The sequence below is a fragment of the Calliphora vicina genome, chromosome 2 (assembly GCF_958450345.1).
Source record: "Calliphora vicina chromosome 2, idCalVici1.1, whole genome shotgun sequence".
In the NCBI taxonomy this organism is placed as follows: Eukaryota; Metazoa; Arthropoda; class Insecta; order Diptera; family Calliphoridae; genus Calliphora; species Calliphora vicina.
Genome location: NC_088781.1, coordinates 20,291,579 through 20,317,296, shown reverse-complemented (window position 1 = coordinate 20,317,296; position 25,718 = coordinate 20,291,579). Strand labels below are relative to the sequence as shown.

The 25,718-nt window shown below is 28.4% G+C and overlaps 2 protein-coding genes across 7 annotated transcripts in view; one reads left to right on the top strand and one right to left on the bottom strand.

Annotated features, from left to right (window-relative positions):
* The first annotated feature begins 666 nt into the window (after nucleotides 1-666).
* On the top strand, nucleotides 667-9,450 carry Cf2 (Chorion factor 2). 3 transcript variants are annotated; one of them, XM_065502506.1, is made up of 4 exons: nucleotides 667-853; nucleotides 3,426-4,647; nucleotides 4,911-5,005; nucleotides 7,137-9,450. In XM_065502506.1, exons 2-4 carry the CDS (start codon nucleotides 3,542-3,544, stop codon nucleotides 7,310-7,312), a joined length of 1,377 nt encoding a protein of 458 aa, XP_065358578.1. In that variant the 5' UTR covers nucleotides 667-853; nucleotides 3,426-3,541; the 3' UTR covers nucleotides 7,313-9,450. The 3 variants fall into 3 exon arrangements, with proteins under 3 accessions (XP_065358578.1, XP_065358577.1, XP_065358576.1); XM_065502505.1 differs by having other exon boundaries at nucleotides 668-853; nucleotides 3,569-4,647; nucleotides 4,911-5,089; XM_065502504.1 differs by having other exon boundaries at nucleotides 668-853; nucleotides 4,911-5,089.
* A 14,296-nt stretch (nucleotides 9,451-23,746) lies between these two features.
* The window catches only part of smog, a 34,189-nt gene continuing 32,217 nt past the window's right edge, over nucleotides 23,747-25,718 (bottom strand). For all 4 annotated transcript variants that reach the window (XM_065501828.1, XM_065501829.1, XM_065501830.1 and 1 more), the window contains one exon: nucleotides 23,747-24,470. In XM_065501828.1, the coding sequence (XP_065357900.1) occupies nucleotides 24,273-24,470 (198 nt within the window). In that variant the 3' untranslated portion in view covers nucleotides 23,747-24,272. The remainder of the gene's footprint in view (nucleotides 24,471-25,718) is intronic.

Sequence of the window (25,718 nt, the reverse complement as noted above, 5' to 3'; positions counted from 1 at the left end):
ATTTAGATAAATTACACTTAGATTGGAAACTCCTGTTAAAGACCTAACTCAGTTGTCAAAAACCTAAGTGGTGAGAATATATTATTAAAAAAAACTATATGAAAATAAAAGCAACACTCATATGTGTGATTATTTTGAGTAATTTTTTTTAGTTTCCGCTCTATGTTTCTTTATGATTATAACCCTAAGCCCAAATTGCTCAATGATTGGTTATCGTTTTACGTAACGATATACTTCCAATTAATATAATTTTTGTTTGAAAACTGTCAGAATATCGTCACGATAAAAAATAACAAGACATTGAGAAACACTATCAAATACGTTATCAAAAAGTATTATTTACATTTATCATACCAACGTATAATTAATATAATTATAACTAATATTAATCATTCATCGACAAGTCTTTTCAAGCATTTTTGAAAACTAGAGCTAATATAGAAACATGATAATCATTTCATGGAACCATTACTTAACTAAAAAAAATTATTATTACATATATTTTTAGATTTATGATAATTATTAAGCAATTAAGACAAATTTTATAAGTTATTTATGTTTTAAATAAAACAAAAAATATTTATTACGAATAATAAGCGTTTTTCAATTTTAACGATTTCCGAAAGTAAAATAGTTAGCAGCACTGTTGGCAAATGCAACCATGTATTTTTTTATTGAATATAGAATAGAATTGTAGTACTATTTGCATATTTATTGAAAAGTGAATTTAATAAGAATTTTGTGAAAAATCCCAATTGGTTTGCGTTGTGATTTTTATTATTTTAACCAAATAGCGCCAAAGACATGAAGTAAAGTGTTTTAATTAAATGTAAATAGCTCAAATATTATTTTGGTAAGTTAGCTAGACAGTCAGCCAGCCCTCTACCAAAAAAAAAATAAGAAAATAAAAAAAGACGAAAAAAGTAAAAAGAACCCTTTTTCGTGAAGGGGGCATGGAAAAAAAGCATTTCTTGTTCAGCTATTATTGCTACTGCTGCTGTTTGCTGCTGCAAATTTTTTTCTAATACAAAGTTGGGGAAAAAAATAAAAGTGAAAATTCCGAAATTGGTCTAAAAAAAAAACAAAAAGAAAATGAAGAGGGAATATAAAGAAGATAAGAAGGAAAAAATTAAAAAAAAGAATGAAAACCGTGAATGTGTTTTTAATTGTATACTGTGTATATTGTTGTTGTTAGCAGAAGAAGTGAGCAAGTGTTTGTAGGCAGCTGTGTGTTTGTGTGTGAGAGATAGTGTGTGAGTGTTTGTTACAGTCAGTCAATCCAAGTGTGAGTGCAGAAAGAAGAGTGTCATCGATGTTTGTGTTCGTTCGTTCGTCCGTCCGTCTGTTCGTCTGTCTGTCTGCTGTGAATGATGTTGTTTGTTGTTGATGTTGATGATGATGGTGTGATGATGATAATTGGTGGAGGCAGGGGGCCACCTTCACAATCTACTACTACGGTCGTTTTCTTTTTTACTTTTCTTCTTTTATTTTTGTTTTATTTTTATTATTTATTTATTGTCGTTGACTCGCGTTTATTGTCATCTGTCAGGTGTGGGTATGGATGTGGCTAAAGGGGAGATAGAATTGCATGGGTGTATAGATGGACGACGGATGGATGGATAGATAAACGACGAACTGATAGTATTTTGTTTGTATTGTGTGTAGTAATAATGAAGCAACTTTAAACAAAAAAACGTACTTCTTTAGAGGAGTTGGACAAAATATTAATTATTGTGGATTGTAGTTTGCCAGAGATTGCAAGGAATTTATTCGTTTTATATTTTAGCTAAAATTTGGTAAAAGAACAGCCTTATGCGAGGGCTGTTTTATAAGTTTTATCTCAAAGTGAAGGAATGCATTTTTTATTTTCTTACTTTATCCCATTTTACTGCTTCTAAAAAGTAAAATTTGGGAATTTCTTTAAACAAATCATTTTTTGGTGGATATTTATCCAAATGCAAATATAACCTACCATCTGGATAAATATAAAGGTGAATCAGAAAGATTTACATATGGAATATTTTGTGAGTTGTAGTTCATAACTAAATTTTACTATTGCAGAACAGTAAAGTTTTATTTTAGAATAATTCTTAGCAAAAATGTTTTTACAGAATTCTTGTTACATAACTTTAGCCTTTAAATTTTAGTTGGCTAAAATCTAGTTTATGGTCGTCACTCCAGATCGTGACATGACGGCATAGCTTGATTTTGTCCCTAGTTTCCGAGATATGGGCCTCCAAAATTCGAATATTGGATATGTTGTGTTTGATTTAATTTATTTTCTTTTTTTTAGAGCAATTAAATAAAATCTTGTTTTAAAAAAAGTTTTTTTTATTAATTTATTTTTTGTTTCTAAATTTATATTTTTGGTTATAGACTTTAGACAGTATTATTTATCCAGGTGTTAATTTTTTAATTAAATCAGAAAGATTCACATATCGTTAGCTTAGTGTGCAAAAGTGCTAAGTCCACAGATTTTACAGGAGAGACAAAAAACGTCCTAAAATCCTAGGTTTTAGATATATTTGAAATATGTCAATGCATTTTTATTACTTATTTGGTATTATTTATAAAACAAAAAGATTTAAGTCGGACTACCTATACCGATTTTCATGATTTTGTTTAGAAGAAGTCGTTTGGTGACTTATATGTCCTTCTTTGGGACTTAACATATTTTCTATTACTAATTTTGTGTTTTTTAGTGGACTTTTTTTTATCATTTTAACTCATTCAATGTCTATAGTCCCTAAAATTACTCTCAAAATGTAGCAATATTTTTTATCAGTTGTCTTGATGATCACACATTTTTAAATGATCCAATATTTCCTTAAACAATTTATGATTTACGTTTTTGTTTGGTTGAAATGATTTAATGATTTAATGTATTTAATAACCTAGTCATACTCAATTCCATTTAACTCAGCTTAAATGGACTTATCACGTTTGCATACCACAAAATGTACTTAGCACTTTTGCATAACGAAGTATAACAACGAAATAATTGTAATATTTGTTAACGCAGTGTACTTTTTCCAATTCTAGCCTATTTAAATCTAATTTTTTTATAAAAAGTGTACTTAGCACTTTTGCACTAAGCTAACAATATGGAATATTAATAACTCAATTTTTCTACTGCAGAATAGTGAAGTTTTCATTTTGGTACAATTCTTAGCATTTGCCATTTTCAAAAAAAAAAAAAAACTTTTTTTAGGTCTGATTTATTATTACCTACGAATAAATATTTTCTATGAATCTTTTTTAACATTCCTCAACTTTTGTTAACTGTTCAACAACCCCTTTGTTAAAATTGCTAAATACTTTCAACTAACACTTAAAACATAAATTAATCAATTAAATGTATTTTTCTCTTGATATTTTTTTGCATGCATTTTTCTCGAATTATTTAAACAAACCAAAAAAAAAAGGGTTCTATACTCAAGGCCCATACTAACAACGCACTAACAGCTGCGCCTAGCATACGCTTCTGTTTAAGCTCACGAGTTAAAAAAAATAAATATTATTTTGTGTAAGTTGAGACGACATGCTAAAATCTCCTTCCAATGCCCAGGAAATACGCTTACCACGACCAGAGCATAGTCGAGCCCAGTCGCCCGCCACCATGGACGCACTGAAGACATCATTTTTGCCGAATCTGAGCATGGATCCCGCCATTGTAGCCACCTCCCACTTCTGTCCAATGTGTGGCCAACAATTCGAAGGACCACAGCAGGCCACTGAACACATGCATCTCTGTCATGGTGGCCTCAGTGTGGTAGCCGGTGTGGGTGGTGGTAGCATATTATTGGCGCCACATCATGTTGCTACCAGCGTGTCCGATTCAATGAAAATTGATTTTCCCTGCCACAGTTGTGATGACAAATTCTCTTCGGAGCAGGATCTGGACGATCACCATCGACTGGTGCATCAGGCGCCAGCTTTTTTGGCCCGTTGTCCTGCTTGCAGCTTTTATGGCATCTCTGCTGCAGCCTTGCAGGAAGCCAACGAATACAAGTGTCTACATTGTGGTTCAGTGTGTACAGCCTCCGCTTTAGCAGCTAGTCAACCAGGCTATGAGCCTCAAACACCCGATAATATGCCATCGATGGCGCCGCAAGATATGAAATTGCCAAATCACGACTTGATCCAGCGGCAATATCAACAGCAGGTGGCCCTGGCTCAACAACAGCAACAACAACAGCAGCAGCAACAACAACAACAGCAGCAACAACATCAGCAGCAAACCCACCATCAGGATGACAGACATGAAGATGTCGAATTGAAAGTACCGCCTCTAACAGTTAAACTGAATAAAAGTGTGAATGGTACTGCAACTGTGATGCACCCGCATGTGATAATCAAAACAGAACCGACCAATGGGGATGGCATCGAAGGTTCGCCCACCTCGGTGCCCGTCTACACCATCCAGCAAACATCGGCTGCTGCGACTAGCGTAGTTGTTAGTGCAGCCCATGCCGCTGCTGCCGTCCTATCAAACAGTGGCGTTATTAACAATACCAACTCGACCACTACAACCGCATTGGTGGGTGGAGTGAATAAAGTACGTCACAAGTGTCCCGATTGCCCGAAGACCTTTAAAACACCCGGCACCTTGGCTATGCACCGTAAGGTGCATACCGGAGAAGCAGAGTAATGTTATATTTTTATTATCAGTATTGTTGTTTACTTGTTGTTTTTAAAAAAAAAATATTGATGTTTTAGAAATTCTAAACATATAAATATTTCGATTGATTTTTCACCAACTATAATGAAGTTCCAGTATTCAAATGAGATGACATGATCAATCGCAATATTTATATCTGCAATTTATATAAATCTTTATTTATTTTGTTCTTTTTATTCTTATTTTTTGTATTTTTATTTATTTTCTTACCAAAAAAAAAAATAACTAGCCTTACGCCGAAAGAACGCCCCTACACATGCTCATATTGCGGCAAGTCTTTTACACAATCGAACACATTAAAGCAGCACACGCGCATACACACAGGTGAGAAACCCTTTAGATGTGGCTATTGTGGCAGGGCGTTCACAGTCAAGGACTACTTGAACAAACATTTAACAACTCACACGGGTGAGAGAATATAATTTTTTCAAATGAAAACTCAGATAAATCAAATCAGTCAGTCAAATCAAACTCAGTTTCAATTTCAACCAATCAAATCAGTCAGTCAATCAACAAATCAATCGTATGCAATAAAAAAAACAAACCAAAAAAATTTAATTCAAATCAAAATTCAAAAACAATTATCATCAAAATGCAATTTTTTCAAACTAAGCACTGATTAATTAATTAATATTTTTTCTTTCAACAAACTATTTGATATTAAATTATTTTTCGCTAATTGTTCTTGTTTGTTATTATGTTTCTTAATTTTTTTTCACCACGAAAATAAATTGAAGCAAATTGTTTACATTTTTTCATCTCAATCAAATTAACATCAACAAATTCAGGATCACGAATTTTAATTAAACAAAAAATTCCAGGCAATGCAAATTTTATCAGTTGAAATCAATTCATTCAAATCATATCTGTTACACACTCTACCATTTCTTCTTCATGGCGTAGTTTGTATGTATTTTAATTGTATGTGTATTTAATTTTGTATTTAATTAATATTCAAACTAAATTTGTTTTCGTTTCTTTGGCAAACACACAATGTTTGCTATAATCCATCAAACTTATTCTCTTTTTCATATTTTACAATTAACATGTGATAAATATTCTAAGACAAACAAATTTTTTTTTAAACATTTCACTGTTTGTATTTTGAACCAACAAAATTTTAAAGTTTTGATCTTGAAAACGTAAGGAATATTTATGCGCATCTCTCACCTAATCACCACCACAACCACCACATCAAGTCTAATTTTAATATAAATATTATTATATATAATTTATAAAACAAATTCCATTCATTAAAATCTTTTCAGCATGGGAAAAAGGATTTACAAAAATTGTATAAAGCTTTGTGTGTTAAGAAAATGGAAATAATTTTTAAATTCATTTTAAACAGTTTGAAAACTGGGGGTTATTGTTTAATTCGATTCGAAATTTCGAATTTCCATGCATAAAAAGCATACAAATATTAATGATTTTCTGTTCGAATCGAATTATACCATAAACGCACTGCTCGCAAACATTTTAAAATGGCTTCTGAGTAGCTCCCAATGATTTTGTAAGCTCTTGTTGAGTTTAACAACAATCTTCAAGGTGTAATGCCTCCAATTCCTGTTCTTCAAACTTTTTTGGATTCTCGAAATACATTGTTGAGCTAAAGTTTCTTCGGCAAAGTTTCTTGGAATGACCCATAGAACAAGAATCGCGATGCGCCTATGTCGTAACAAAATTTGACCCACCCTAATATCCAATGATCTAAATCTGGGGCCGATTACCGCATTCGGTATCGAGTAAAATTGATCGTAATTTTCTTATTTGAGATTATGTCATTCGATATCGAGCAAGAAATTTAGTACATTTTGTCTTAATTGCGATATTGAAATAATTTTTCGATACGACAGCTCATTCGATATCGAATGCGGTAATTTGACCCCTGAAAAAATATTTTTAAACTATTTTTTCGACAATAAATTTGTTTCCACAAAAAAATATTTTTCAAAAAAAATTTTTCTGAAAAAATTTTTTTTAACCAATTAATCTTTTTCCACAAAAAAATTAATTTCCAGCCAAAATTTTTTACTCAATTTTTTTTTTTTGATAAAATTAAAAAAAAATATTTACATGGGCTGGATTATTTTGTAACTCATTTCGAAGAAAATCATTCGAATTTGTATGTTTTATACATTTTTTTTCGAAAAAGTTTTCTATCGAATCGAATTACACAATAAACCCCCAATTACATAACCGATCATGTTCGGTCTCTGGTGGCTATGAATCACGATCACTGATCTAGAGTTTGTTGTTGTTGTTCCTTTAAACTATATCCTTTATAAACAAACCAAAGCTTTGTATCAGTTTTTAAATCCTTATCACATGTTCATCCATAAAAACAAAACTTGTTAACACAACATCTCAAAAGGTTGACAAGTTTGCTGCAAATAGTGAAACAAACTTTTTTAAAATAATCCTTTTTTTTCTTATCACCCACTTTATTTTCTAGGTGAGAAACCTTTTCAATGCACCTACTGCGAAAAGGCGTTTAGTGTTAAAGATTATTTAACCAAACATATACGCACACACACCGGTGAAAAGCCCTACACATGTCCCTACTGTGAAAAACGATTTACGCAACGCAGTGCTCTAACCGTACACACCACCAAACTGCATCCCCTCTAGGAAAGGCCTAATGGCACAGATCGTAGAGCTGCTGCTGGTGGCGGTGGAGGCAGTGGTGGAGTAGTAGGAGGAGGCGTGTCAGTGGTAGGCGTTGTTAGTAATATAATTGGAGTAGCAGCAATTGGTGGGCAAATGACAGCAGATGACGACGACGATGATGATGATGTTAATGATGACGATAGACGACAAGAACGACAATTAATAATGGCCAATCAGACAATGGATAGTGAAACGCAAACAACTTTATAAAACTAAAATTAAAAAAAAAAATAATGAGAAGAAAGATGGGAACAAATTGTAAAAATGAAAATATAAGAGTAAGAATTCGGTCTTGGTTGGACAGATGATATAGTGTAATATTTTTTAAAGTTTGACAGTGACGAAGGGAGCAGTCTGAGAGGAAAGAAAAAAAAGTAAAGTAAACAAAAAGAGAGTAGTTTTAAATATCTTTAATCGCTTTTTTGTTAATTAGTCGAAGTTAATTAAGATCGTAAATCCCCTTCGTTAACTCTAAATCAATGAAAAACAAAACAAAAGAAAAAAGCAAAAAAAAACTACAACAATCATAAGGGTTTTCCTTTTTAATTTTTTATATATAAAATAAGGGACTCCCTTAATAATTTAGACTTCACTCGTATATGATAAGCATTATTTAATGAAAAAAACAAACAAACAAAAAACGTTTATTACAATATATTTTTCTCTTGATCTAGCTAAAAAAAAACAAACAAAACAAAAACAACAAAATAATTTATGATATTTTTTCTAACTCAAAGTTATAATTAATAATTATGTATTGTATGTAAAGTACTTTATTATTTTATTACCTTAAACTAATTCTGAGCTCACCCCCACTTATTTGCAACATTGTGATGCAAATATATCATATATTTAGAGAAATAATACAAAGTGTTGATTATTAGAGTTTAAGTTGTTGAAAATGTTTATTTAGATTTTAGTTATAAATGAAGATATGATGAAAGTAAGAAAGAAAAAACATTAATTGCGATTATTTATACAAAAATTTAGTTGAATTTAATTTTAGTTTGTTTTTAATTGTTCAAAATTTTATAATATATTGATATTATATTACATGTTTGTTTGATCACAATGTTCTCAGATATAATTTGTTTAAGGCTCACTTTAATTGAAACTTTTCATTTTATAAATTCTTTTGTAATTTATTTTTTCTGTTTTCTATTTTATTTTTCTTTGTATAATTTTTGTTTAAATTTAGTAATTGTTAAAGATATTAAGCACCTATTATGACTTTTTGTTTTATTTTTGTAACTGTAAATTAATTATTTTATAAAAATATGTTGTTTACTACTTTTAATTTTAATACATTTTAATTTTATTTTTGTTTTCTTTTTAATTTTTATAAAATTCTTTTTTGTTTTTTTTTTCTCTTAATTAAATATTTAATTTTTAAAATAATAATGAAACGAAAAAATGATTTTTGGAAAAAAAGAACAATAGCAAAAACCCTAAAAATGTTTTTGTATATTTTCGAAAAAAAAGTGAAAAAAAAGAAAAGAAATTGCTTTATTTTTTATTATTCTATATATGAAAAGTGTTAAGTCTCAACAGAGCAGGATCTCGGTTGGTTTTTTACAACAACAACTTATTTTATTATTATTACATTTATATATTAAAAAAACGAAACGATAATTCTTGGTTTAAAAAAAGCTTTTTTTAATTATTATTATTATCATTAAAATGTTCTTGTAATTATTTATTTTTTATTTCTATTACTATTATTTCTTTTTGTTTATAATCTTACCATACTACTAAAAACAAATTATATTGCTTTTTCTATCTAAACAAAATCTTTTTAAATATTTATTAACTAAAAAAGCATGTCTAAAATTTACCTTTTTTTTAAAAAAAAAAACATTTAATTTTTATTTTCTTTTAAGTTGTTGATAAATTTTATTTAAGTCTCAAAACTGAAACCAGAAAATTTATATTAATTGATTAATTAATTGCATTTTTTTATAAATCTTTTTAAATTATAAGTAATTGTTTTATAATTTATTTTTTAAAAATCTTATTTTTTAATTCAATAAAATAAAAAAACAACTTAACAGCTTTATAACGCAATTTGAAAAAAAACAAAACCAACAATAAATACACACTATTTTTTTCGCTTTTATTAACAAAAAAAAACAACAACAAAATATAAATTTAATATTTAAAACCAAAAAAATGCTGAAAGAACAAAATATGGTATCGTTTAAACTGGTAAATATGCCTGATCATCATGTTTTAAACATGTAATAAATGACAAAGGTAATTATGATCGATCCCTTTTACAAAGTATGTGCAAAATTATTGAAAATATGCAAAGGTTCTGATATAGCAATTATGTTTTATTGGAGTGTATAGAATTCGGAAATACATACTTATTTTTTTTCTCGATCACTTCGTTAAGTACATTTTATACTATTATACTATTTTATATACTATTAATTATATCGATATTCTTAAATTTACAACTTCAAAAAAATCATAAGTATGTTGTTTTGAAATTGGTTTTAAATGGTTTCTTTTATTAATAAGATATATGATGGCTGCTTAAGTTTCAAAAAACGCACATATTTCAACGCTCTAAGTTGATCGTGAACAAGTAAAATATTTTTTTCTTATTTTAGTGAAAATGCATATTAAAGTATCTTTCGAAAACAAGTAAGTAAATAAAAATCAATTAAAAAATGAATGAGCTATGCTAACTTTTGTGATAACAGGGGCCAAATTACCGCATTCGTGATCGAATGAGCTATCGAATTGAAAAATAATTTTGATATCGAAATTATGATAAAATGTACTAAATTTCTTGCTCGATATCGAATGCCATAATCTCAAATAAGAAAATTACGATAAATTTTACTCGATATCGAATGCGGTAATTTGGCCCCAGGTTTTTCGGCATTTTCATACGGTATTTTCATCTTAAAAAAAACATAACTGACAGTATTTGGCTTAAGTTGGGTAGCATACTGACTTTAAACTACCGTAACTCAACCATTTTCCATCCGATTTTTACAAAAATAAAACTCATATTTTTCAAACAAAATAAACAATTTTAAAATTAGATTCAGGGGCAAGAAGTGATCGAAAAAAAACTATAAGTATTTCCGTACTCTAAGGACTCAAACAAAAATAAAATTCTATACGAGAACCCCTGCATATTTTTTTAAAATCATATTCTAAATTTTTCCATATTTACCAATTACATATTGCCTTTCCCGCTAAAAAGCTCAGAATAATGAAATATCAGAGACTAATTTTGAGCAAATTAGTGAAACTTTTTTTGGGCAAATTGTATTGAGATCTTCATTTACAATCGCTGGTAGAGAACTGAAGAGTACATCAGATGAAAGTTGCTTAAATGCAAGTCTTGTGTTTATAGAAGAAAAAGAGAAAAATATTTCCAATCTCCTCTCCTCTATCATCTACAAACTGAAGACTTGCTCAAGTAAACTTGTCGTGTGTGAACCATTTCGATAATTTCGTAATTTTTGAAAAGGTTAGAGAAATTTTCTTACCCCCATTGCAAAATCCTCTATTTTTATGAATAATTACTTTTTAGTTTAATTATTTTGTCTAACTTCGACTTATGAAATATGTCATTGTAATTTGGCCATGCTGATCACGATTCTAAATTGACTAAAGCGTTTTCGTGGTATCGCCCATGTTGTTTTTATACGAGTGTTTCGAAATTTCACAAGTTTGCAACTGTCCTGAAGAGTAAATATAAGCTTTTTATTTGGTATTGGTGAAAACCTCAGGACTTGAAGATTGATGTTTTAGTAAAACTAAATAATTTTATAAAAGTATTAAAAAGTATGTTGATTTTCCATGAAGAAAAATATAAAATTGAAATTAATGTAGAATTTTAAATATTAAAGATATCATAACAAAATTTGGAACTAATATAGACTCAAATGTCCTTAAATCAATGACATTATAATTTTTTACACTTTTTATTTTCAAATACCTAAATTTCTAAAACCGGGAAAAGTGCCTACTTTGACGGTATTTACCGTGTGATAGTAAAACACTTTGTAAGTATTTATGAAATATATAGTACATAAGGTTATATAAATATGGAGCTTTTTCGAGGATCGGTGCTTTGCCTTTTTGAATTTTTTTTTTAATTGAGCAAATTTGGATAGGTTATATTCACTTAAGTGAACCAAATTTTACTTTATACGCTTTTGCATTAAGTTCTCTTTCCGGATTATATAAAACTTGTATATAGTCCCGAAGAAAATTTTTTTCTACCAAATAAAAAATACATATATGGGCTATTTTTTGGAAAAAACGTAAAAAAAATCAACTCGAAAACACCTCAGCTTCAACCATATACCAATATCACCAATAGTTCCCGAGATACCGAATTATTGAATGAAACAATCGTTTTTAGATAAAAAATTATTTTATCTGTATATAGTTTCCTTTGAGCTCTATGTATTTTGTCCAATATTTTTCCAATTTTTTTAACCCCTTTCAAAAAATAAGATTTGTCGAGGTCATCAAAATATGTATTTTTTTGTGAGATGATTTCATTGTTGGAGTCAAATCTCTTTCATGCTAGATATTTCTTCAGGTTTGGAAACAAGAAATATTCCGTGTGGCCAGAAATTAATTATGAATAAGCTTTTATTTAAGCACAATGATGAAAGCCCATAAGAAAAATAATTTTTAAAGGTTAGCGCCCTTTCATTCTAGTTTATTTTAGGCAAAACTTTCACATGAACAATGTTAGCGTATGAGTAATATTAATAAATCATAACAAGTATACGTAATAATATTCTCTTTGGGCACTGCTACATTTTCAATACATATTGTGATATTTGGATCCCGATTCATTGTAATGGATCATGTAAAATTAGGGTATTCTGAGATTTGGATCGCGATACATCAATACTGCATGCTACACGTTCAATAAATATCGCGATATTGGATCGCGGTCAACGTGTAGCAGTGCCCTTTGAATAATAAGATAATTTGATACGACTATTTACGATTAAGTACTTTTAAAATATAATATGGTTTGGCAGAAGGTTTTGGCATGTACAAGTATCCTTACTCGGATTAGAATAATTATAGGAAGTATTTATAACATATATTTTAATTATGATAGAGTTTCAGACGGAGTAGGTACAATTCTGTGGAAAATATGACACCTTTTGATACCCCGGTTTGCGTCGCTTCGTTCTGCGTCCGTTGCGACTTTTTAAAATTTCTGTGATTTGTAAGTTGCTTCGTTTTTGTTTCAGTTTGCGTCGCATGTTTCGAAGTTGCGTCGTTAGTGCTTCGATTTGCGTCGTTAATACGAAAATGTTTATACAAAACTAAAACAGAAAAGGGGATTTCCCGTTTAAGTCTAGTGCAAATTCGAGGTTGTGTCTTTTTAAAATTTCTGTGACTTCGAAGTTACGTCGTTTTTATTTCAGTTTGCGTCGTTAATATGAAAATGTTTACAGTTAGACAAGTACATAACAAAATCACCAAGATTGACAAATCCCACAGTTGAAATGATAATCCATTTCGAAAATTACATACATCGATATAGTCTTTGGATTTTATTCTAAGAATTCCATATTTTTAATTTTAATATTTTTGTTTTTTTGCATTATGCCCATGAATTGTTATTTTTTACAATAATAAAAACTATTTTTAAACATTTATTAGTGTATATGGAGGTATGTGAGACCTAGGTCGAAATTTTTCATACTTTTAATCCATCTTAACTATTTAGATAATTTCAAATTTCTCAAATCTTAAACAACTTCATATATTTTTGGACAGTCTCTATCTATATGAGAACGAATCAGGCTTTATATTCTTTTAGATGGATAATCAAGATAATCTTTAATATTTGTTATTTTGATTCCTAAAAATTTCCATATTCTATAAACTTTAATAAAATTTAGGAATTGAATAGAAAAACCCGAAAATTAAATCAGAAACTTGAAAGAAATGCCGTAATTTGTTCATTCAGCATTTTTTTTAAAAAAAAACTTACTAAAAATCATTAAGAACAAAAAAAATAAAAAAGCAAACAACTCAAAAACAAAAATTTAAAAAAGCACAAGACAATTTTTTATACATATTAATATTAAATAGATGCTGTTTAAAACAAAAAGTAAACTTTTTTAATATTTTTAAAATATTTTAATAACGAGAAAAACCAAAAAAATACTAACTCTTAAACAAAATACTTAAGGACAAACATTTTTATTTTAACTAATACTAATTCTCTTTAACAACAAAAAAACAATTTATTAAAATAAAACAAACATGTGCAAATATTTTTAAAATAAAACAAAATAAATAAATAATCTAGTGTAACTATAGAACATTTAGCAAGTATTAAACAAATAAATAACTATAAAAAACAACTGTAGTTAAACATTAAATAACTATTTATTAGCTTTTTTCTTTTAAAATTTTTATTTTTTTTTTAAATTATTTCTATAATTATATTTTTCAAAACTTAAACAACACCAATTATTATAGGCAATTTAATGCAACATTTTTTTTTTTTTTTTGAAAATAAGGATCTTATCTTTTTGCATATAAATACGATATAAATAAATTTAATAATAAAAATAAATAAATAAATAAATAAAAAAACATAAATATAGAAAACTTAAATATTTTTTCCATCTAAAGTAGATGCCGAACTAAAAAACAAACACAAAAAATTTGAGAAAGAAATCAACAACAAATTAAAACGCCTAGAACTAAAATAAACTAACTTTGCATTGTAATTACTAATTAATATATTAATTAATTAATTAAGTCTACACAACACAACAACAAAAAATTAACAATTAAAACTAATACAAAATTTAATTAGCAATTGAGAAAAAAATAAAACAAAATCAACAAAATACTACCAAGCAGAAAATGAACAAAATGCAAATAAAATTAAAAACAAAATGTCAGTAGCAATGAAAACAAAATAATGAAAAAAATAAAAAAAAGTATTAAAAAAATTATTATTTATCGGATTTTAAACTGACGATCAATTTACTTTGGCTGGAACAACATGGAGCAACAAGTGTAAGTAAAATATGTTAGAGAGCTTTTTTGATCATATTTGAAATTGATTTGACTAATTTAGAGCAGTCATTGTTAAATAAATGTACTTTCTAGATCAAAAACTATCAATTGTAAAAGGTGTTCAAATTAAGGCGTAACTTTTTTAATGATCTGACAATATAAAAATTTCAGTCAAGATTTATATTCTATGAAGTGCCAGATTTTTATAAAAATTTAGATAAATATATTTCAACGAATACTTATTTTCAGTTACAGTTGAAGTTTTTTTTCGCATGGAACATGTTGGCGTATGAGTAATATTGATCAATCATAATAAGAATACGTACTCTCTTCTCTCTCTTAATAAAAAAAAGTTATGTTTTCAAAATAGTTGGCAAATTAAACAAACTTTCGCCCATGTTCCAGATAACGCAGCGGTTTCAAATCGCTTATGGTTTAAAAAACCAATTCGAAAACGCAAATTTTAAGCGATATGAATATTTACGTTACTAACATTTCAGTTTCATAACTATTCAACAATAACTGATCTATTAAAGAGGTTGTTCAATAATCGTGTAATCTCGAGAAATTGTTTTGTTGAATATCATCTTTATTGCTGCCATTGGCTTTCTTATTATGAGATTACAGTAACTCCTTGGTTTATGTCAACAAGCCAACAACGTTAAAGTAGATCAGGTGAAAATATGGCTCCATAGAATCGCTAGCTGAAAACGTGCTCTTAGTTCTTATATGAACTATATTTAATTCCATACTTAAATGGTATAAATTTTAGAAATATTGAATATAAAATTGTTATGTCCTTATTTATCATTAGTTCGATGTATAATGTTTTATGGCCCATTGTATTGTTTTATTGCTCTCTTGTTTAAGTCCTAGAAGTAATACTGAAATTTATAAAAAAAAAGTTAAATCAAAATTCGATAAAATAGTTAGTTGGACTTCAAAATGAGGAATTTTTTTAAATTTTTTAGCTTTAATTTGGAAACATTTGAACAAATTTATTCAATGTATTGGCCATTGCTAGCACGGTCTAGACTCTAGACTATAAAGCGGGTGAGGTAAAACTTCCCAACCACTTATTTCTAAATAGTTTTTAACTGGTATTGTAACATGCGGACTAGAGTTGTCATGTTGGAATATTACGGTTTTATGACTGACCTCATATTCTGGGCGTTTCTCGGTCAATGCTCGCTTCAAACGAATCAGTTGCGTTCGGTACAGTTTCCCTGTGATAGTCTGGCCCCATTTCAGAAGCTCATAATAGCTATAGCTTTGGTCCCACCAGTTGCCAGTTTCCCTGTATCCAGAGCATTACATTAGCGGCTTTGGTGTCGATTCTGCTTTTTGGCCGGGCTTCAAATATGATCTCTTACGCTTCCGGTTATAGAAATGGATTAATTTTACATGAATCCATTCTATAACGCGTTAAAGCAGCATTTCAGACATACAAAATCGAGTTTCAATGTTTCTCAGCTTCAATACGTATGGTATCACCCAATTTCCTTGCTTTTGGATGAAATCTGCTACTTGCAAACGTTTCAAAATTGCTGATTGAGTAGCTCCCAATGATTTTGCTAGCTCTTATTCAGTTTTACAACAATCTTCATGGAGTAATGCCTCCAATTCTTGGTCTTCAAATTTTTTTGGCTGGACTGGACCATCTTTGTCTTCAGTGTCAAAATCACCACTTCTAAATCGCACATACCATCTCTTTCACTTTGAAACCTATGAAACACATTCACCATAAGCTTCGGAGCTTCAGCGGCACTTTTTTATACCCTTCACCTTCGTGAGAAGGGTATATATAAGTTTGTCATTCCGTTTGTAATTTCCATAATACAAACGGTCGGAAAATTGACCGTATAAAGTATATAATATATACTTCAGAATATATTATATTCTGAAGTTGATTTCTGTCTGTTGAAATCAACTTTCGAAGCCCCTAAATAACTTACATACACGATTCATACATCAATATCTCCGTAATTCAACCAGAACAACCTCGATTTTTGACCTATATCTGGATTACTAAGTCATTAATATAGACAATATGGATATCTAATGATAGATATTTCAAAGACCTTTGCAACGACTTATATAAGACCTACAATTGTCAAAATCGGAAAAAATATTTTTTAACCCGAATTTTGTTTTTCAAAAAAAAAAAAATCTTTATTTTGAAGTATAATTTGGTGAAGGGTATATAAGATTAGGCACAGCCGAATATAGCTCTCTTACTTGTTTAAATTAAGGAAGTAAAGCAAAACTTCCCGCATATGACGCTTGTTGCTACAAAATTCGACATTTTCGAAGCAAAAAAAAAAACTTTGTTGTTTACACTATAATGGCAGATACATATGTACCCTTCAAAATGACATATAATTTATTAAAAACAAAAACCGCTATTATAAATTCCCCATTTTTAAGTCATGCACCAAAATTTGAGACAGCATGGTCCCCTTAACAATTGTTTTTTTTTTCGGAAATTACTTAATAAGTTTTCTCCTTAAATTTCAGCACAGATACGTTGCGATTTGTTGTCAATCGATTGATACGATAATATCCATAAATCATAGAAGAAGTACGATGAAATAACCAATTGTTTGGTATTAATCAGAACTAAAACAGTTGAGAACAGAACAATCCTAGTTTGGGAAACGGTGACGATATACTGCCCTCTCACAATATTTCGAAATGTGTGATAGGCCTGATATATTCGTATTTGAATAAGTTCTCTTTTGAAACGAATTACGCATTTTTGTTCGAGATTTAACTTAGTGGGGACCTCTTAATCATTTTAATAATAATATAGTCATTATTGAGAATCCATGGAATCTCTTTAAGATATTAAAAAGTCTATGAAAACTGTTTATTCGAAAAACTGTACTGGGTTTTCTCTTAATTTAGTATTAATAAATTCCCACGAATGAACAGATTTTTTTATTATTTCCAGGGAATAGAAAAAGTCCGGGAAATTAGGAACCTTAATCGTTCCTAATTATCTGAACTATGGAAAGATAATTATAATATTTCCGAAGCTTATATGTGTCCGTCTGAGATCTACAGTTACTTTTTCTTTTACACCAGTCTCCAGTAAAGATAGACGTAAAACATCATGAAACTTTATGCTAGGAAAAGATGGTCCAATATGGTTCACCCTATCGGAAGATGCTATAACATTTTTCAATTTACTAGTAACATACTTATGCTAGACTAGAAATCTATTAATTTAAAAATGCTTATCATACATACCTTTATCCTTCTTCAATAATACTCTAATTTTCAAATAATACTCGTTTATTATAATTTTTGTTTAAATCTGTGGTTTTGTTTTCATTTTATTATTATTTTATATATCGTTATAATTTCACTTATTTATACATTTTAAATGTGTTTTTTTTATATATTTTTGTTTATTATTAGTTTATAATTATTATTTTATACATCATTTTAAATTTGTTCCACATAGTCTACATATATTTAACTAATAAATTGGGTTTTCTCTTCTTTTTTTATTAATATGGATAAAGGATACTCAAAGTATTACCTACATTATAAAAAATCAAAAAAATTTAATTTTAAGTTGTTTAAAAGTTATATTGTAAATGGACCAGATCCTTGGCTGAACCAGGTTGTTTATATAAAAAAGGAATTTTAATTTGTGTTATGAACTAAATCATTTCAGCAAGTAAAGACTGTGAGTATCCTTATTATTTTGTGTATATTTAACATACAATATGAATACGTTGAAGTAGTATTTTTGTTTATTATTTATTTTTACATAAAATCTTTTTTATTTTTTCTTTTTTTAATACAATACATATTTATTATTAAAACAATCGTTAATAATTTATTATTTTTTTAGTTTTTGTTGTTTGTTTCATATAATTTATAACTATTTATTTATGCTATATTGTATGCATTTATGTCTGTATATGAATTATTTTATATATAAATTTTATGTATGACAAATATTTTTCTTTTACCTTTTTCATAAATTCTCTTTTGTTATAAAATGTGTTTATTATTATTATTAATATCAACCTAAACTTTTTTTCATTTTCACAAAGACAATGTTTGTATTATTGTACTTTATTTTACTCAACAGTTAAATTTTATTTTAAGTTTTTAATTTATTTTTTAGTTTAATATATTTTACACTCTCAAATGTTTTTTTTTAATTTTGAAAATTAATTTTGTTCGCACGAGTTTAAATGCCACCATCACTAATGAATAGAAACGAAAAATATGCCAAAATAACTGCTAACGTTAAATAACAGGACGACATTGTTTTTTTTTTAATTTGTTTTGATCTTGTGTTTGTTTACTTTGTACTTTTGCTGTTGTCAGACAACAACAAAAGTACTCAGTACATAGTACGAAGAGATTGGAGTTAAAGAGAGCCCGTTATTAACAAGGATGCCATTATTTTAGAAAAAAACAGCCTTGTGTTGTTGATGAGGTTTTTTTTTTATTAATTTTGATTGAATAGTTTAATTGGCCTATTGTTTTGTAGTTTCTTTAGATACTATTTTCTTAATTATGTATTTGTTTATCAACAGCAATTTTCAAATAAAAGAAGAGACCAGAAAATTTATTTTAAATTTTTTAAGTGTTTTTCGTACAAAAAAAAAAATAAATTTGTTTGCAGTTTTTTTATTTTCAAAAATGTTGATTTTTTTATTTATTTTTGTCGTTAACAGTTATTTGCACTTTTAAATTGGCTTAATTTTAAAGAATATTCAAATGATTTTAGTAATATTTCTCACAACAATTTTATGAATATATATAGTATGTAGATGGGAGATTTATTTTATACAAATTCTATCTAAATTAGTTAATATGAATTGATTTTAACGGTTTAGTTGGAAGATATTTGAAATGAACCATTAATTAATAGTAAATTAAATTTAAAGATGTAAATCCCGACCTCTTAAAATTTTACCCACCCCTTTTATGATCATAAAATAAGCAAACAAATATGCCCTTGTTTCTCAACTATTCTGGACTTCTGGAAATTTCAGTATGACTAGTAGTATTCCGCCCTGTTCTATATTTTGGTATTAACTAGTTGTATTTTCGAGTAAAACATGGTTTACAATGTACAAAATCGTGCGATTTCAAAAACATAAATTTGTCAATTATTCGTTTGTAAAAATCACTCGTTTTTGAAATTACTCGATATACACAACAGGTCCGATTTTTAATACAAATAATATGATAAATAAGACAATAGGTCCCTCTTTTCAGAAGAGATACATATGTTCTCTTCTGAAAATAGGGCCCCAGTACATAAATGTTTTCACATATTTTGGTGTTTTGTTAATCGAATCCACACGATTTATTCGTTTTACGATAGAGTAAACAAATTATTTCAAATTTGTGAATTAATCGATTTTCAAAATCGCAAGTTTTTGAAATCTCCCGATTTACAGAACATAAATGATTGAATTTAGTAATATGTAATACATTTCAAATATCTTTTTAAATAACAGTTTCTATTATTTTTTTTGTCAAAGTTCTACAATTCATTTGTGTTTATTAACAATGAGAGGTTTAGACAATTTAAAGAATTCTCTATATGGTTATTTTGTAGTACTTGCCTAATAAGCTCTAATTATACAACTTATAAAAACATTAATTAAGGCTTAAAATTGTTATAAACTAAATAATTATTTAGTGTGTATTTTTAATAATATCAACATTTAGTATATTCACAATTTCATTAAAAACTTGAAATAAAACAAAAAATGCAGTATATGCCCTCCACCAAAGTACATTTTAAGATAATAAAAACTATTGTTGTTAAAAAAAATTCGGGAAAAAAATTTTGGTAAAAAAAATCTAGGTTTGTCAATAGCGGATATATTGATACTATATCAATCATGTATGATTTAAACAGACAGACTGACATTGATATATCGATATCTATAACGATCCAGAATACATGAAAAGCTTATTTGGCATCACTGCTTTATGTCAAACGAAACGTCAAATAGTGATGTCACACATTTTTGCAAATACCCAAAGTTACCAACAGTTTTACTACAATAATTTCATAAAATAAAAAAATTAAAATAAATGTAATAAAGTTTTACGTTATAAAAAAATTGTTTGGAAAATATTACATAAATTGTCCATTGTTACCTTGTCTTAAATGAAATTGTGAATAACTTTTTTTTTTAATTATCATTATTGAATTTATACCATCTGTTTATATTTAGTAATTATAGAAATGTTTCTGTTTATATATGTATGTTTATTTAAAATTTCTAACTGATGTCTATTTAAATGATTTTGAAAAGTATTATTTTGTAATTGTTGTTGTTATGTAATAAATAAAAATTAATTTTGTTTATTTAATATTTGTTTCATAAAAAGGAACTAAAAGTTGAATAAATTAAAGCAATTTGTTCAAGTAGTATTTTATATATAACCTCCAACTTATAACTTTTAATAGGTTCTAATAAAATTGATCCATGGATCAATGGATCCATCAATAGAAAGAAGGTCCTATTAGGAATTCATGAATACATTGATTTTTAATCCATCACTAATATGTTATCTAGAGAATCGATTATTATACTCAGCTTAGCCGAAATATTCATAAGATTCTAATCGATCAATTAAATGTTTTCAGAATAACAGGAAAAAGCAAATAAATATCAATATTATCATTGAAATATAGTGATTTAAAAATAAAATCTGAATAAACGTAAAATTTTTAAAATAAATTTGTATATTATAAATTGGGTGTATGACTTAAAAATGCGGGATTTAATAGCCGTATCTTTTCAACGCGTTTTTTTTTAATTCGAAAATGTCGAATTTTGTGTCAACTAAACATCATATGCGGGAAGTTGTGCTTTACTTCTTTAATTTGAAAATAAGTACCGCTGAAGCACACCGATTGCTCACCAAAGCTTATGGTGGTGAATGTGTTCCATCGGTTTCAAAGTGCGGGAGATGTTTTGTGCGGTTCAGAAGTGGTGATTTTTATATGGAAAACAAAGATCGCCCAGGCCACCCAAAAGAAATTTAAGACCAAGAATTGGAGGCATTACTCCATGAAGATTGTTGTAAAACTCAACAAACAACAATTTCAAAACGTTGACGAACAGTATGATTCATCAAAGAGCAGGGAAATTAGGTATCATACGAATTGAAGCTGAGAGACCTTGAAAGAGGATATTGCATGACGAAATGCTGCTTGAACGCTATAAAAGAAAATAATTTTTGCACCGAATCGTTACTTGCGATGACCCGAAGAGTAAGTGATCGCATGTGAAGCCCGTCCAACAAGCTGAATCGGTATCAAAGTCAACTATCCATGGCGCTAAGGTAATTCTCTGTATTTGGTGGGAGAAAAAGGTTCCTATCTATTATGAGCTGCTGAAATCTGACCAGACCATCACAGGAAATCTGTGCCGAACGCACATTGTCATTATGACAACGCTCGGCCTCATTATGCAATAACTGTTAAAAACTATTTAGAATGAAGTGTTTGGAAAATTTTGCCTCAACCGCTTTATAGTCCAGACCGTGCCCCTCCGATTACTATTTGTTTCGATCGATGCAGAACGCTGTTTCTGGAATACGCTTCACTTTGGAACAGAGTATATGATATTGGCTGGATTCGTTCTTGATGAAATGAGCAGTTCTTTTGGCTCGAAAAGCATATGTTGACGCTAAGATTGAACAATGCATTTATAAAAGTATTTGGAACACTAACACAAATAAACCCCAATCAGAAAAATCTGATAGCCCTGCATACAGCGTATCTACAGTATGAACAACAACTCAGAGAGCTGTGCCGGATCTTATTCCAACAAACCAAATGACTTGAGAAAAATATTATATTAAGCTTACCAACACAAGCCTTAAGCTTGAGAAAGACTTTAGAATATATTGAAAAAGGCTATCGTAACAATTGTAGAAAAATCAAAACGGAACACTCGTAAAAATATTATATATGCATGATTACTATAAGCTTATCCTTGCAATTGTAGAATAAGCTTACGAAAATAATATTGTATTAACTTTTGTATAGAAAAGCTTATTCGTCCAAATATTTTTATATAATTGTAGAATAAGCTTCACAAATAATTTATTATTTGCACATTTTATTATTTAAAAGAAGATCAATTACTTCCTTAGTTTGTCTTCTAACACTTTTTTATATTTATTAGGCATTTTGATTATCTTTTTATTTATTATTTATATATTTATTATATTATTACCAATTATTTTGCATGTCCTCTCGCTATGAAATTTACATGCAAAATACTTTCAACAATTTTACTCAACAAGACTTCAGAATGTATTGAAAAAGACAAGCCTTTTTCAATATTTTGTTTTCAATACTTTAGAAATAGTTGTGTATAATAAGAGTTTCTAAAGCATTGTTAAAAACGGCTTGTAAATTCACATTTTATAAATATTATTATAAATGAAATTCAGAAAAGCTTAAAACCCACTATTTATATAAGCTTATTCTCAAGTTGTATTGTAGTTTAATTGCTATATGGTATGTTGGGATACCTTTCACCAAAGTATACTTAAGATAAAGATGTTAATGAAAAAATGTTTTTGGTGAAAAAGTTGGAAAGGTCTTTAAAATGTTTATTATTAGATAGATATACATTAAAAATAGCTCAAATATCGATTTTGTCGTAGTCTTTTCTTTATATATCAACCATTTGTGGGCGGATATCCCCGAATTTAAATAGCAACTGAACCGGGAGTTTAGCGAATGATGTATCAATCATGTTTGTGAGTTATTTGGGGTCTTCGGCAAGTTCGCAAATGAATAAGGTTGAAATTACAAATGGAATGACAAACTTATGTATTTTATCATCATGGGTCTTTTTCTGTCCTCTTAACTCCCTGTGGAGCATAGGGCCTCTACAGGATATTTCTCCAGGATATTCGATCATTCGCAAGTACTTTTACTTCATTCCAGCTTTTTCCGCTGTTTTCTATGTCCTTAAGCAAGCTTCTTTTCCATGTGGTCTTTGGCCGACCTCTCCTTCTATTGTCATGGGTAAGTATAACAATAATGAAAAAGAGAAATAACGTTTTTGAAGCTGCGTTATTATTGAAATAATTTGCATATCAGTTCGTCGATTCAGTCCCAGTTGAGAGGACACAAATAATGAAATCTACATATGTATTAAGAAAATATGTTTCTCTATTCAAAATATGTACTTTAAAATGTTGGAGGTTATACAAATATTCGGTATAACCGAATTTTACACTCACTTTTTCATATTTCGTTCGTATATACACAAATATATTGATGTATTGAAGATATATAGTAAATAATACGTATCTGTATATACTATTGTATACTTGCTGTATGTAATCGTATTGGTATTGTAATTATTTTCAGTTATTATGTCAAAATTCAAAGGTGGGTTTTTAACTGTTTTTTGTTTAGGTGTTTTTAGTGTTGTCAATTTATGTTGTTTTTTTTTGTTTCTCTCTTTTAGCCGTTAATATCATTCATGCTTAAATTTACAATACAAAAATTTAGTTTTCTTTTTTTGGTTTGTTTTTATATCAGTTTTATATCAAATTTTGTACAAATTATTTTATGTAATTTTTTTTTGGTTTATAAATATTTTGTGTGTTTTTTTATTTTAATTATTTTGGTTTAAAATAAAGTAATTATTTATTCTGGCTTATGGTTTTCTTTTCTTTTTATAGATTTTGGTTTTTATATTTTATATTTTTTATATATTCAACAAATATTTCTAATATTTATTTTAGTTTATTATTTATAATAAAATAATATATGTATGTATGTTTTATGGCATTAAATATTTACACATTGGTTGTTTTTTTTAATTAGTTTTTATTTAAAGTGTAGTTTTCTTTGCGATTATTTGGAGTGTGAGACTATTGAATGCGAGACGGCTGAATGCGTCAGCATAGAGTGTGAAATACCTGATATTTCGGCATAAGTATCTGTGGGTCCTTCATTGCTACATACTGAGTCCTCAGGTGTTCGAGAGGGTTCCGCTTCTGTTATTTCCATATCCTGATGATGTTTATTACTGCGATGTTTGGCACTCAAAGCCTACAGAGGGCGAAGCGGAATAATATAAAGAAATTAGTTGAAAATTATTAGAGATTAGGCTTTAGTTTTCTATATGTAGTTAGATATTATTAGTACTACATTTAACAATAACATGCAATTTAAGTGAACTGAGAAATAGTTATACAACTCTATAATATTTAAGGGGACTTTGGATTATGGGTTTTGTAAATTGGTGGCAGTTTTCTAAAACGAAAGACAGCAATTGCTTTAGTGTTCATACATTTTATTAGATTTTTTATTAAATTGGGTTGGTGCTATTTCAAATGCAGTAATCGGTTACGTTTTGTATGTGCAAATTAACTTATGTGGTGGTTTAAAGTGCTAAAATTTAGTTATGCAGCAGTGAAGCAATATCTCTATCTGGATTACTAAGTCGTTAATATAGACGATATGAATATCTAATTATAGATATTTCAAAGATCTTTCTAAAGACCTATATATAGCGCTATAGTAATTCGGATATACAAGGAATCAAAATTGGAAAAAAAAAATTTCACAAAAATATTTCAATATTTATCTTATAGGTGAAAGGTATATAAGATTCGAATCATCTGAATATAACTCTCTTACTTGTATTTTATATTTTTCAATAAAATTGTAAAATTTGAACTGCATCGTCTAAACTACTGGTCCGATTGCAAAATAATGTATAAACGAATCGAAGAGCAGAAGATAGGATTTAAGAAAATTACATTTGTTACCACCCTGCTTGAATACAAGGTGAGATATAAGATTTCAAACTTGACCACCCCTTGTTAAAGAGTGAGTCAAAAAAACTTGTTCACATTATTCCATCCAAAACTTATCCTTGGCCCAACAAATTATTATTTTTATAAACGTTTGCTTTTTAAAATATATCGGATATTATATTTTCTAAATCATTAATTTACAACTGTCATTTCGGTAAAAATGGACACTGAAAAAAAGTACTCAAAAAAATTTGTTTAAAACTTTTCAAAAAAATTCAATATGGTCTTTCAAATAAATAGCAAATAATTTGAAGGTTCATCGTCACACTGTTTCAGGAAGACTTGAATATTGAAAGAAAACCTGGATCAGGAAGAAAAAAAGTTCTTACAGATATTGATAAGGCAAAAGAAATTGAACAACTCTTTCGAAGAGCACTGAACAGTTCTATTAGAAAATCAGCTCGAAAAGTTTGATTCTGCGCAGAGCCAAAGCTAATGCTAAGTTGAAGTTGTATAAAGTTCAGAAAGTTCCAGATCG